The sequence below is a fragment of the Xenopus tropicalis genome, chromosome 3, assembly GCF_000004195.4.
Source record: "Xenopus tropicalis strain Nigerian chromosome 3, UCB_Xtro_10.0, whole genome shotgun sequence".
NCBI classification, from domain to species: domain Eukaryota; kingdom Metazoa; phylum Chordata; class Amphibia; order Anura; family Pipidae; genus Xenopus; species Xenopus tropicalis.
Genome location: NC_030679.2, coordinates 4,429,573 through 4,443,555, shown reverse-complemented (window position 1 = coordinate 4,443,555; position 13,983 = coordinate 4,429,573). Strand labels below are relative to the sequence as shown.

The 13,983-nt window shown below is 51.8% G+C and overlaps 1 protein-coding gene across 1 annotated transcript in view; it reads right to left on the bottom strand.

Moving 5' to 3' along the window:
• efcab6 (EF-hand calcium binding domain 6) overlaps positions 1 to 13,191 on the bottom strand; it is a 76,672-nt gene extending 63,481 nt beyond the window's left edge. Inside the window, exons 1-5 of the mRNA XM_031898098.1 lie at positions 13,163 to 13,191; positions 12,895 to 12,997; positions 3,779 to 3,914; positions 2,851 to 3,071; positions 1,527 to 1,627 (exon numbers count right to left, since the gene is read on the bottom strand). Coding sequence (XP_031753958.1) covers positions 1,527 to 1,627; positions 2,851 to 3,071; positions 3,779 to 3,914; positions 12,895 to 12,997; positions 13,163 to 13,191 — 590 coding nt within the window. The remainder of the gene's footprint in view (positions 1 to 1,526; positions 1,628 to 2,850; positions 3,072 to 3,778; positions 3,915 to 12,894; positions 12,998 to 13,162) is intronic.
• Between the last annotated feature and the right edge of the window lie 792 nt (positions 13,192 to 13,983).

Sequence of the window (13,983 nt, the reverse complement as noted above, 5' to 3'; positions counted from 1 at the left end):
ATTTATCTATCTTTATCATCTCTCTCTCTCTCTATGTGTGTGTCTCTCTCTCTCTATATATATATTTCTAGCTCTCCCTATCTCTATCTAAGTCTCCCTCAGATCTTCTCCCAATATGCCCATCTATCTATCTATCTATCTTTATATCTATCTGTCTGTCAACCAATCTTTATATCTAACTATCTCTCTATCTTTATCTATCTATATCTATTTCTATCCCTAGGGCCAAATGATCAAATTAAAGCGGCAGGCATAGGCGCCGTCAAACTGAGCACCACATCAATGAGCCGATGCAGTCCCCAATATGATGGAAAATTGGGCGAGGTGCCCATACACGGGCAGAGAAGCTGCTGAATCGGTCTAAAGGACTCAATCGGCAGCTAAAATCGGCCTGTGTACGGCCACCTTAGCCATAGCCAGGAGAGGGGGCAGTACTATGCTAGGCTGGACCTGCATTTTTCTATTGCTAAAGGTGTGAGCATTGTGATGGAGCAGCGGCTCCCCCTACTGGGAAGAATAATGGCTGCATGATAAAAAGGAAAATCATGGATACAGGAGACTTACACTAACTTGTAGCTACATTGTATTATTATTCCCTTTTCATTAGCCCTGCCCTAGCCATTAGCCCTGCCCTAGCCATTAGCCCTGCCCTAGCCATTAGCCCTGCCCTAGCCATTAGCCCTGTAACTCATAATCAGAGTAATATAAGCATTTCCGGCTAATGCATGATACCGCTAATGAATGGAACCTATTGACTTACCCCCTGACGCTGTTTGGTAGAGTATAAAGGAACCCGTGTATTTACACTGTTTCTATGGCTGTGATTGTTAGTAAGTCACACTGGTAATTAAACTTGCTCTTAGCTACTAATTCCTTTCATCACAATGAGGAATGTCCCATCTACATGAATCATTTAACCTTCTGGCAACTGAAACCAAGGCATTAAAGGGGAAGTAAAAATCAGATTCCTCACTTTAGTTATTGTAAACCCTTTCTTATTTTGGTTCTGGATATCTTTGTATAGTTAGTTAGTAATTTGTATAGTTAGTTGTTAGTAATTTCTGAGCAAGTCCAGTCTCTTTAGACTTACTTATATTAGATATAACATGACCTGGTTGAATGAAAATAATAGTCTTCCACTTCCATAGACTATGACGGGGTACCAGAATGGCCACTGTGTATTACTTATCTTTCTATTCCGTCCCTCTTCTATTTATATTACTCCTATTCTCTCATTCAAACCACTGCCTGGTTGCTAAGGTAAACAAAACCCTAGCAACCAGTTGCTAATATTCCAAATGGAAGTTCTGCTGAGCAAAAAGCTAAATAACTGAAAAACCACAAATAATTTGCAATTGGGTTTTATTTTTTATTGTCTCAGAACAGCACTGCTCCATACTAAATGTTAATTTTATTCTTGGTATGAGCGAGGCATTCACCTGATTGGCTGGTACTGTGGGTATTTCACCTTTTTCTCTTTGACGAGATGGGCAGAATTAATTATCTAACCGTCGGGATGCCCTTACCTCCTCTTTACGCTCCTCGCACAGGTGGCGCTGCTAGAAGTCCTCAGGAACTTTGCCAGGAAATCCAGATACGGGATTGTGCCGTTGTTATTGACGGGAATCTGCAGAAAATGTTGAAAATAACCATATGGAGAATTCCAGGAACCAATATGGCAACTCCCCACTCATAGGTAGGAAACAAATATACAGAGATGGAAGCACACGGTAAACTATACCCTCATACGGGGCAGCTGCATAAGCCCATATAGGATTCGGTTCAAGATTCTTTAACCCTTCCTTATCCTAAATTACATATCCATATTAGGATTCAGTTTGGTATTCTGACAAATATTTCACGAAGGATTCCGTGTTCGGCCTGATCCTAAAATAGTGGATTCGGTGCTTCCCTAACAGGATCCCCCCAAAACCCAACCCCATATACTTACACCGATTATTTGTACCTCTTGCATCCGGGCTGCTCTCTTTCCCATGGTCAGGCTGGAGAGATGGGCTTACAATTACATTAGTATCTAAACCAGTACCAAACGGTTTGATGGAGTAAGAGCACCCTCTGGTGGCCATCAACCAGCTATACAGTTTTAAGGTGGCCATACACGTAAAGTTCCGGTCGCCAAACTAGCAGATTTTCTCCCAGTATCCCCACCTACGGGCGGGCCATATCGGGGGAATTTAGGCTAATTCAGTCGTTTAGCCCTGGGGCCAAATGATCAAATTATAACGACGGAAATAGGCACAGTCGGTTTGGGGACTGCTCAACGAGCCGATGCGGTCCCTGATCTGACTGAATTTTTTAACCTGCCCGATCAATATCTGGACGATTTCAGGCCAGATATCGGTCAGGGAGGCCAGTTGTTGTTTCCCATACACGGATCGCTGCTGATTGGGTCCAAGGGACCGATATCGGCAGCTACAATCGGCCCGTGTATGGCCACCTTTAGTTTAATAGGAAGATTCCTTGAGTGCCTTCTCTGCCTTGCCCACCTACATGGCCATTGGAAAGAGAGCAGCCCAGAAGGAGCCAACCTGAACTCTGTACCTGTTAAAGGAAACACTAAATTCACCTACTCACAGCTAATGCCTAAGGGGTATATTTATCATGCTGTGTAAAAAGTGGAGTAAAACATTACTGGTGATGTTGCTCATAGCAGCCAATCAGATGCTTTGCTTTGGTTTTCTAACTGTTGAAATCTAATTGCTGATTGGTTGCCCTGGGCAACATCACCGGTAATGCTTCACTCCACTTTTTACACAGCATGATAAATATACCCCCAAATGTATCCCTTTCTAAACTATAAAAGGGTAACTTAAAGTGTATGGCCCTTACCTTTTCTAATAACTCATTAAACTGGGACTCTGTCAGGGGTAGGATGAAATTCTGAAGCACCCTGTAGAATTCCCCTCGTGTAACGGTGAAGTTCTGCTCCGTGTCCAGCGTCAGGAAAGCATTCGTCACATCCTCTTCGTTCTCATTAACCCTCCGGTAGATGATCCCCTCTATTTCAAGGGGGGTGAGGGTGGGGTCTCGGACCGACTTCACCGAGGAGACTTCGCAAGGATAAATGGATAAAAAAAGACAGAAAAATCTTAGAACAAATAGCATTTCCAATGTGATTGTAGATGGTTCTTTTTATAGTGACATTTTTAGCAAGGGGTACTTTACACCCCTCGGTATTATTTATTTTACCCTTGCCCCCTGTCAGGGGTAGCTAAAGGCCTGACAAAAACACCCGTTATTTTATGTATATACTTAACCACTAGGTAATTGGGGAACGAATGGGTATTGAGGATTTGCTTTGGATTACATAAGAAAAAAAAACATAGGAAGAGTTCCCCTTTAAAGGGGTAGGTTAACTTTTAGTATGTTATAGAATGGGCAATTCTAATCAACTTTTCAATTGGTCTTCATTATTTATTTTTTATAGTTTTGTGAATAATTTACCTTCTTCTTCCAACTCCTTGTAGTTTTCAAATGGGGGTCACTGACCCCGGCAACTAAACCCTATTGCTCTGTGAGGCTCCAGTTTTATTGTTATTGTTACTTTTTATTCCTTATCTTTCTATTTAGCCCCTCCCCTATTCCTGTCTCTTATTCAAACCACTCACTGGTTGCTAAGATAATTTGGACCCTAGCAACCAGATAGCTGCTGAAACAAAAACTAAAATAATAAAAAATGAAGACCAATTGCAAATTGTCTGAGAATATTACTCTCTACATCATACTGAAAGTTAACTCTTTAATGCACAAGTCTTACCAAGAGAAGATTGGACTGATGAGCGGCTGCTCCTTGACAAGGATCGGCTCAAGGCAGATTGCGGTCGTCCGGCAAAGGTGATCCCCCGGGTTTGGGGGCGCAAATCCCTGAAGCTTGAAGAAGACATGATCCTATCCTGTCAAAATGTAATTTATTTTTATTATTATTTATATAGTGCCACAAATTCATGCAGGACTTACAGAGCAAAGGGTTACAAATACAAAACCAAACATTTAACATATACAGACATTTCCCTAAAAATTATTCAGGTACATTTGGGCCATTGAGAGCTACTGAATTCCTGTTGGTTTGTAAAGCGATAGTAAGTGCAGAGTAAGAGGTGCATCCCAGCAGTTAGTAAGCGTTTGAGCAAAGAGTAGGGGGGTTTAGTGGGTAATCTGCTGAGGGCTTCGGCTATAGGCTTAAATGAAAAGGGGAGTTTTGAGTGACTATTTTAAAGCCTGGGGACTCTGAGAGTGTCTAATGGGACAGGGCAATGTAATGTAACCTATAGTTTTGCTGGAATAGAACGTGCACTGCCCCAGGGTTAAGACTGAAATTAAAAATAAGCCCCTGCACTGGGTAGACTCTGTATAAAATTATATCTCCACCCTAACCTCTTCCACACCACAGATACTTCAGCCCAATCTAGCCCAACAACAATATAGTATGGTTCAACACCGGCCAAGGGTTAAAACCCTCTGTACTAGATAACTAAAATGTAATCTTCAGTAACTTGCATGCTTGTACACTTGATGTGTTTAACTTCTTATTGTATGTACCTTGCATAATGTTCAATAAAAACAAAATTTTTTTGAGCAAAAAAAAAAAAAAATAAGCCCCTGGCATTCCCAGTACCCAGAGGCACAAACAGCCCCCCCAGCCCAATAAATAGTGACTGTCTGTGGCACCTTACAGCCCCCCTGGCATTCCCAGTACCCCAGAGGCACAAACAGCCCCCAGCCCAATAAATAGTGACTGTCTGTGGCACCTTACAGCCCCCCTGGCATTCCCAATACCCAGAGGCACAAACAGCCCCCCAGCCCAATAAATAGTGACTGTCTGTGGCACCTTACAGCCCCCCTGGCATTCCCAGTACCCAGAGGCACAAACAGCCCCCCCCCAGCCCAATAAATAGTGACTGTCTGTGGCACCTTACAGCCCCCCTGGCATTCCCAGTACCCAGAGGCACAAACAGCCCCCCCAGCCCAATAAATAGTGACTGTCTGTGGCACCTTACAGCCCCCCTGGCATTCCCAGTACCCAGAGGCACAAACAGCCCCCCCAGCCCAATAAATAGTGACTGTCTGTGGCACCTTACAGCCCCCCTGGCATTCCCAGTACCCAGAGGCACAAACAGCCCCCCCAGCCCAATAAATAGTGACTGTCTGTGGCACCTTACAGCCCCCTGGCATTCCCAGTACCCAGAGGCACAAACAGCCCCCCAGCCCAATAAATAGTGACTGTCTGTGGCACCTTACAGCCCCCCTGGCATTCCCAGTACCCAGAGGCACAAACAGCCCCCCAGCCCAATAAATAGTGACTGTCTGTGGCACCTTACAGCCCCCCTGGCATTCCCAGTACCCAGAGGCACAAACAGCCCCCCCAGCCCAATAAATAGTGACTGTCTGTGGCACCTTACAGCCCCCCTGGCATTCCCAGTACCCAGAGGCACAAACAGCCCCCCAGCCCAATAAATAGTGACTGTCTGTGGCACCTTACAGCCCCCCTGGCATTCCCAGTACCCAGAGGCACAAACAGCCCCCCCCCAGCCCAATAAATAGTGAGTGTCTGTGGCACCTTACAGCCCCCTGGCATTCCCAGTACCCAGAGGCACAAACAGCCCCCCAGCCCAATAAATAGTGACTGTCTGTGGCACCTTACAGCCCCCTGGCATTCCCAGTACCCAGAGGCACAAACAGCCCCCCCAGCCCAATAAATAGTGACTGTCTGTGGCACCTTACAGCCCCCCTGGCATTCCCAGTACCCAGAGGCACAAACAGCCCCCCTGGCTTTTGCCCAAACCCAGATTGCAAGTCTGGGCCTACTAAAAGGGAGGTAATGGGGCAGTGGGTTTGTGGGGGGAGTAAAAGGGAGGTAATGGGGCAGTGGGTTTGTGGGGGGAGTAAAAGGGAGGTAATGGGGCAGTGGGTTTGTGGGGGGGTAGAATGGAAATAAGGGGGCAGTGGGTTTGTGGGGGGGTAAAAGGGAGGTAATGGGCAGTGGGTTTGGGGGGGGAGTAAAAGGGAGGTAATGGGGCAGTGGGTTTGGGGGGGGAGTAAAAGGGAGGTAATGGGGCAGTGGGTTTGTGGGGGGGAGTAAAAGGGAGGTAATGGGGCAGTGGGTTTGTGGGGGGGGAGTAAAAGGGAGGTAATGGGGCAGTGGGTTTGTGGGGGGGTAAAAGGGAGGTAATGGGGCAGTGGGTTTGTGGGGGGGGAGTAAAAGGGAGGTAATGGGGCAGTGGGTTTGTGGGGGGGGAGTAAAAGGGAGGTAATGGGGCAGTGGGTTTGTGGGGGGGGAGTAAAAGGGGGGTAATGGGGCAGTGGGTTTGTGGGGGGGTAAAGGGAGGTAATGGGGCAGTGGGTTTGTGGGGGGAGTAAAAGGGAGGTAATGGGGCAGTGGGTTTGTGGGGGGGGTAAAAGGGAGGTAATGGGGCAGTGGGTTTGTGGGGGAGTAAAAGGGAGGTAATGGGGCAGTGGGTTTGTGGGGGGGAGTAAAAGGGAGGTAATGGGGCAGTGGGTTTGTGGGGGGGGGAGTAAAAGGGAGGTAATGGGGCAGTGGGTTTGTGGGGGGAGTAAAAGGGAGGTAATGGGGCAGTGGGTTTGTGGGGGGGGGAGTAAAAGGGAGGTAATGGGGCAGTGGGTTTGTGGGGGGAGTAAAAGGGGGGTAATGGGGCAGTGGGTTTGTGGGGGGAGTAAAAGGGAGGTAATGGGGCAGTGGGTTTGTGGGGAAGTAAAATGGAGGTAATGGGGCAGTGGGTTTTGGGGGGGTAAAAGGGAGGTAATGGGGCAGTGGGTTTGTGGGGGGGGAGTAAAAGGGAGGTAATGGGGCAGTGGGTTTGTGGGGGGGAGTAAAAGGGAGGTAATGGGGCAGTGGGTTTGTGGGGGGGTAAAAGGGAGGTAATGGGGCAGTGGGTTTGTGGGGGGGGAGTAAAAGGGAGGTAATGGGGCAGTGGGTTTGTGGGGGGGGAGTAAAAGGGAGGTAATGGGGCAGTGGGTTTGTGGGGGGGGAGTAAAAGGGAGGTAATGGGGCAGTGGGTTTGTGGGGGGAGTAAAAGGGGGGTAATGGGGCAGTGGGTTTGTGAGGGGGTAAAAGGGAGGTAATGGGGCAGTGGGTTTGTGGGGGGGGAAAAGGGAGGTAATGGGGCAGTGGATTTGTGGGGGGGGTAAAAGGGAGGTAATGGGGCAGTGGGTTTGTGGGGGGGGAGTAAAAGGGAGGTAATGGGGCAGTGGGTTTGTGGGGGGAGTAAAAGGGAGGTAATGGGGCAGTGGGTTTGTGGGGGGGGAGTAAAAGGGAGGTAATGGGGCAGTGGGTTTGTGGGGGGGTAAAAGGGAGGTAATGGGGCAGTGGGTTTGTGGGGGGGGAGTAAAAGGGAGGTAATGGGGCAGTGGGTTTGTGGGGGGAGTAAAAGGGAGGTAATGGGGCAGTGGATTTGTGGGGGGGGAGTAAAAGGGAGGTAATGGGGCAGTGGGTTTGTGGGGGGGTAAAAGGGAGGTAATGGGGCAGTGGGTTTGTGGGGGGGAGTAAAAGGGGGGTAATGGGGCAGTGGGTTTGTGGGGGGAGTAAAAGGGAGGTAATGGGGCAGTGGGTTTGTGGGGGGGGGAGTAAAGGGAGGTAATGGGGCAGTGGGTTTGTGGGGGGGTAAAAGGAGGTAATGGGGCAGTGGGTTTGTGGGGGGGAGTAAAAGGGAGGTAATGGGGCAGTCGGTTTGTGGGGGGGTAAAAGGGAGGTAATGGGGGCAGTGGGTTTGTGGGGGGGAGTAAAAGGGAGGTAATGGGGCAGTGGGTTTTGTGGGGGGTAAAAGGGAGGTAATGGGGCAGTGGGTTTGTGGGGGGGGTAAAAGGGAGGTAATGGGGCAGTGGGTTTGTGGGGGGGGGAGTAAAAGGGAGGTAATGGGGCAGTGGGTTTGTGGGGGGGAGTAAAGGGAGGTAATGGGGGAATGTGTTTGTGGGGGGGGAGTAAAGGGGGGTAATGGGGCAGTGGGTTTGTGGGGGGGGAGTAAAAGGGAGGTAATGGGGCAGTGGGTTTGTGGGGGGTAAAGGGAGGTATGGGGCAGTGGGTTAAAAGGGAGGTAATGGGGCAGTGGGTTTGTGGGGGGAGTAAAAGGGAGGTAATGGGGCAGTGGTTTGTGGGGGGGGAGTAAAAGGGGGGTAATGGGGCAGTGGGGGGGGGAGTAAAAGGGAGGTAATGGGGCAGTGGGTTTGTGGGGGGGAGTAAAGGGGGGTAATGGGGCAGTGGGTTTGTGGGGGGGAGTAAAAGGGAGGTAATGGGGCAGTGGGTTTGTGGGGGGGGAGTAAAGGGGGTAATGGGGCAGTGGGTTTGTGGGGGGGTAAAAGGGAGGTAATGGGGCAGTGGGTTTTGTGGGGGGGAGTAAAAGGGGGGTAATGGGGCAGTGGGTTTGTGGGGGGGAAGGGAGGTAATGGGGCAGTGGGTTTTGGGGGGGAGGTAAAAGGGGGGTAATGGGGCAGTGGGTTTGGGGGGGGTAAAAGGGAGGTAATGGGGCAGTGGGTTTGTGGGGGGGGGAGTAAAAGGGGGGTAATGGGGCAGTGGGTTTGTGGGGGAGTAAAAGGGAGGTAATGGGGCAGTGGGTTTGTGGGGGAGTAAAGGGAGGTATGGGGCAGTGGGTTGTGGGGGGTAAAAGGGAGGTAATGGGGCAGTGGGTGTGTGGGGGGGAGTAAAAGGGAGGTATGGGGCAGTGGGTTTTGTGGGGTAGGAGTAAAAGGGAGGTAATGGGGCAGTGGGTTTGTGGGGGGGTAAAAGGGAGGTAATGGGGCAGTGGTTTGTGGGGGGGGAGTAAAAGGGAGGTAATGGGCAGTGGGTTTGTGGGGAGGGAGTAAAAGGGAGGTAATGGGGCAGTGGGTTTTGTGGGGGGGGGAGTAAAAGGGAGGTAATGGGGCAGTGGGTTTGTGGGGGAGTAAAAGGGAGGTAATGGGGCAGTGGGTTTGTGGGGGTAAAAGGGAGGTAAGGGGCAGTGGGTTTGTGGGGGGGAGTAAAGGGAGGTAATGGGGCAGTGGGTTTGTGGGGGGGTAAAAGGGAGGTAATGGGGCAGTGGGTTTGTGGGGGGAGTAAAGGGAGGTAATGGGGCAGTGGGTTTGTGGGGGGGTAAAAGGGAGGTAATGGGGCAGTGGGTTTGTGGGGGGGGAGTAAAAGGGAGGTAATGGGGGCAGTGGGTTTGTGGGGGGGAGTAAAAGGGAGGTAAAAAGGGAGGAATGGGCAGTGGGTTTGTGGGGGGGGAGTAAAAGGGAGGTAATGGGGCAGTGGGTTTGTGGGGGGGTAAAGGGAGGGTAATGGGGCAGTGGGTTTGTGGGGGTAAAGGGGGTAATGGGGGTTTGTGGGGGGGAAAAGGGAGGTAATGGGGCAGTGGGTTTGTGGGGGAGGGAGTAAAAAAGGGAGGTAATGGGGCAGTGGGTTTGTGGGGGGTAAAAGGAGGTAATGGGCAGTGGGTTTGTGGGGGGATAAAAGGGGGTAATGGGGCAGTGGGTTTGTGGGGGGGTAAAGGGAGGTATGGGGCAGTGGGTTTGTGGGGGAGTAAAAGGGGGGTAATGGGGCAGTGGGTTTGTGGGGGGGGAAAAGGGAGGTAATGGGGCAGTGGTTGTTGTGGGGGGGGTAAAAGGGAGGTAATGGGGCAGTGGGTTTGTGGGGGGAGTAAAGGGAGGTAATGGGCAGTGGGGTTTGTGGGGGAGTAAAAGGGGAGGTAATGGGCAGTGGGTTTTGTGGGGGGGTTAAAGGGAGGTAATGGGGCAGTGGGTTTGGGGGGGGAGTAAAAGGGAGGTATGGAGTGGGTTTGTGGGGTAAAAGGGGTAATGGGGCAGTGGTTTGTTTTAATGGGCAGTGGGTTTGTGGGGGGAGTAAAGGGAGGGGTAATGGGGCAGTGGGTTTGTGGGGGGGTAAAGGGAGGTATGGGGCAGTGGGTTTGTTGGGGGGAGTAAGGGAGGTAATGGGGCAGTGGGTGTGGGGGAGTAAAGGGAGGTAATGGGGCAGTGGGTGTGGGGGGGGAAGTAAAAGGGGGGGTAATGGGGCAGTGGGTTTGTGGGGGGGGGTAAAAGGGGGGTAATGGGGCAGTGGGTTTGTGGGGGGGGTAAAGGGGGTAATGGGGCAGTGGGTTGTGGGGGGGTAAAAGGAGGTATGGGCAGTGGTTTGTTGGGGAAGTAAAAGGGAGGTAATGGGGCAGTGGGTTTGTTGGGGGGAGTAAAAGGGAGTAATGGGGCAGTGGGTTTGTGGGGGGGGAGTAAAAGGTGGTAATGGGGCAGTGGGTTTGTGGGGGGGGTAAAAGGGAGTAATGAGGCAGTTGGGTTTGTGGGGGAATAAAAGGAGGTAATGGGGCAGTGGGTTTGTGGGGGTAAAAGGAGGTAATGGGCAGTGGGTTGTGGGGGGGGAAGTAAAAGGGGTAATGGGCAGTGGGTTTGTGGAGGGGTAAAAGGGAGTAATGGGGCAGTGGGTTTGCGGGGTAAAAAGGGAGGTAATGGGGCAGTGGGTTTGTGGGGGGGGGGGAGTAAAAGGGGGGTATGGGGCAGTGGGTTTTGTGGGGGGGGAGTAAAGGGGGGTAATGGGAGTAATGGGGCAGTGGGTTTTGTGGGGGGGGTAGGAGGTAATGGGGCAGTGGGTTTGTGGGGGTAAAAGGGAGGTAATGGGGCAGTGGTTTGTTTGGGGGAGTAAAAGGAGGTAATGGGCAGTGGGGTTTGGTGGGGGGGGAAAAAAGGGAGGTAATGGGCAGTGGGTTTGGGGGGGGTAAAAGGGGGGTAATGGTGGGTTTGGGGGGGTAAAAGGGGGTAATGGGGCAGTGGGTTTGTGGGGGGGGGTAAAAGGAGAGCGTAATGGGGCAGTGGGAGTTTGTGGGGGGGGGTATAAAGGGAGTAATGGGGAGTGGGTTGTTGGGGGAGTAAGGGGAGTATGGGGCAGTGGGTTGTGGGGGGGGAGTAAAAGGGAAGGTTAATGGGGCAGTGGGTTTTGTGGGGGGAAGTAAAAGGGGTAATGGGCAGTGGGTTTGGGGGGGGGAGTAAAAGGGAATGGGCAGTGGGTTTGTGGGGGGGTAAAAGGGAGGTATGGGGCAGTGGGGTGTGGGGGGGAGTAAAAGGGGGATAATGGGGCAGGTGGGTTTGTGGGGGGGTAAAAGGGAGGTAATGGGGCAGTGGGTTTGTTGGGGGAGTAAAAGGAGGTCTAATGGGGCAGTGGGTTTGTTGGGGGGGGGTAAGGGAGGTAATGGGCGTGGGTTTGTGAGGTAAAAGGGGGTATGGGGCAGTGGTGTTTGTTGGGGGGGTGGTAAGGGGGGTATGGGCAGGGGTTTGTGGGGGGGGTTTAAAGGGAGTAATGGGCAGTGGGTTTGTGGGGGGTTAAAAGGGGTAATGGGGCAGTGGGTTTTGTGGGGGGAGTAAAAGGGAGGTATGGGGCAGTGGGTTTGTGGGGGGGGGTAAAGGGAGTAATGAGGGCGTGGGTTTGTGGGGGGGCGTAAAAAGGGGTAATGGGGCAGTGGGTTTGTGGGGGGAGAAAAGGGGTAAGGGGCGTGGGTTTGTTTGGGGGGGGGAGTAAAGGGGAGGTAATGGGGCAGTGGGTTTGTGGGGGGGTAAAAGGGAGGTAATGGCGGCAGTGGGTTTTGTGGAGGGAAGTAAAAGGGAGTTAATGAGGCAGGTTTGGGGGGGAGTAAAAGGGAGTATGGGGCAGTGGGTTTGTGGGTGGGGGGAGTAAAAGGGAGGTAATGGAGGCAGTGGGTTTGTGGGGGGTAAAAGGAGGTAATGGGCAGTGGGTTTGGGGGGGGTAAGGGAGGTAATGGGGCAGTGGGTTTGTGGGGGGGGATTAAAGGGGGGTAATGGGCAGTGGGTTTGTGGGGGGGAGTAAAAGGGGCTAATGGGGCAGTGGGTTTGTTGGGGGGGTAAAAGGGAGGTAATGGGGCAGTGGGTTTGTGGGGGGGAGTAAAGGGAGGTAATGGGCAGTGGGTTTGTGGGGGGGTAAAGGGAGGGTAATGGGGCAGTGGGTTTGGGGGGGGGGAGTAAAAGGGGTAGGGCATGGTAATGGGGCAGTGGGTTTGTGGGGGGGGTAAATGGGGGTAATGGGAGTGGGTTTGTGGGGGGGAGGGGAGTAAAAGGGGGGTTAATGGGCAGTGGTTGTGGGGGGGGAGTAAAAGGGGGGTAATGGGGCAGGGGTTTGTGGGGGGGAGTAAAAGGGAGGTAATGGGGCAGTGGGTTTGTGGGGGGGTAAAGGGAGGGTAATGGGGCAGTGGGGTATGTGGGGGGAGTAAAAGGGGTAATGGGGCAGTGGGTTTGTGGGGGGAGTAAAAGGGGGTAAGGGGCAGTGGGTTTGTGGGGGGGGGAGTAAAAGGGGGGGTAATGGGGCAGTGGGTTTGTGGGGGGGAGTAAAGGGGTAATGGGGCAGTGGTTTGTGGGGGGGGAGTAAAAGGGGGTAATGGGGCAGTGGGTTTGTGGGGGGGGGGAGTAAAGGGGGGTAATGGGGCAGTGGGTTGTGGTGGGGGAGTAAAAGGGGGGTGGGGGCAGTGGGTTCTGTGGGGGGGAGAAAGGAGGTATGGGGCAGTGGGTTTTGGGGGGGGTAAAGGGGGTGGTAATGGGGCAGTGGGTTTGTGGGGGGGAGTAAAAAGGGGTAATGGGCGTGGCGTTTTGTGGGGGGGGAGTAAAAGGGTGGGTAATGGGGCAGTGGGTTTGTGGGGGGAGTAAAAGGGAGGTAATGGGCAAGTGGGTTTGTGGGGGGGTAAAGGGAGGTAATGGGGCAGTGGGTTTGTGGGGGGAGTAAAAGGGAGGTAATGGGGCAGTGGGTTGTGGGGGGGTAAAAGGGAGTAATGGGGCAGTGGGTTTGTGGGGGGGGTAAAAGGGAGGTAATGGGGCAGTGGGTTTGGGGGAGTAGAATGGAAGTATTGGGGAGTGGGTTTAGGGGGGGGGACATGCTGGTACCTGTCCCGGGGGCAATTCCTTCCCTGCTCCCCGCTGTCCCGCTACGAACTTGTTCCACAGACGCTGTTGTCCTAGTAACAAGTGGAGGGATGTGATTGGCTCGCTAGATCACATGATGTACCGGGATGAAAGCGATTGGCGGAGACTTCCGTCTTCAAAGTAAGGATTCTGTCACACAATGACTGCCCGGAGTAAGGCGGGAGTGAGGGGGAGACTGTGAGTGTGAGTGTGAGGGGGAGCTGAGTGTGAGTGTTATTAGATTCCGTACTCACTCAGTGCTTGGGATATGCCCCGCATATTGCCCCTGTATTATGTCTCCCTTAGCAAATAGACTCACATGGTAACTGTGTGTGTGATTTATACTCTTATAGGCACGGCTTGTGAGCCCTCATATATACACTGTGTGTATCCAGACTCTCCCTAATGTCCTAACAGGATTGTAGTCTGGGTAACAAAGCACTCTGATCCCATTGTAAGCAGCAGTCCTGCCCTGCTTTATGGCTGAGATTCTAGCTATCTGTATAACAGAGCATTCTGTCACAGTGGCACAGATCCTATCTGATCCCCCCATTGTAAGCAGCAGTCCTGCCCTGCTTTATGGCTGAGATTCTAGCTATCTGTATAACAGAGCATTCTGTCACAGTGGCACAGATCCTATCTGATCCCCCCATTGTAAGCAGCAGTCCTGCCCTGCTTTATGGCTGAGATTCTAGCTATCTGTATAACAGAGCATTCTGTCACAGTGGCACAGATCCTATCTGATCCCCCCATTGTAAGCAGCAGTCCTGCCCTGCTTTATGGCTGAGATTCTAGCTATCTGTATAACAGAGCATTCTGTCACAGTGGCACAGATCCTATCTGATCCCCCCATTGTAAGCAGCAGTCCTGCCCTGCTTTATGGCTGAGATTCTAGCTATCTGTATAACAGAGCATTCTGTCACAGTGGCACAGATCCTATCTGATCCCCCCATTGTAAGCAGCAGTCCTGCCCTGCTTTATGGCTGAGATTCTAGCTATCTGTATAACAGAGCATTCTGTCACAGTGGCACAAATCCTATCTGATCCCCCCATTGTAAGCAGCAGTCCTGC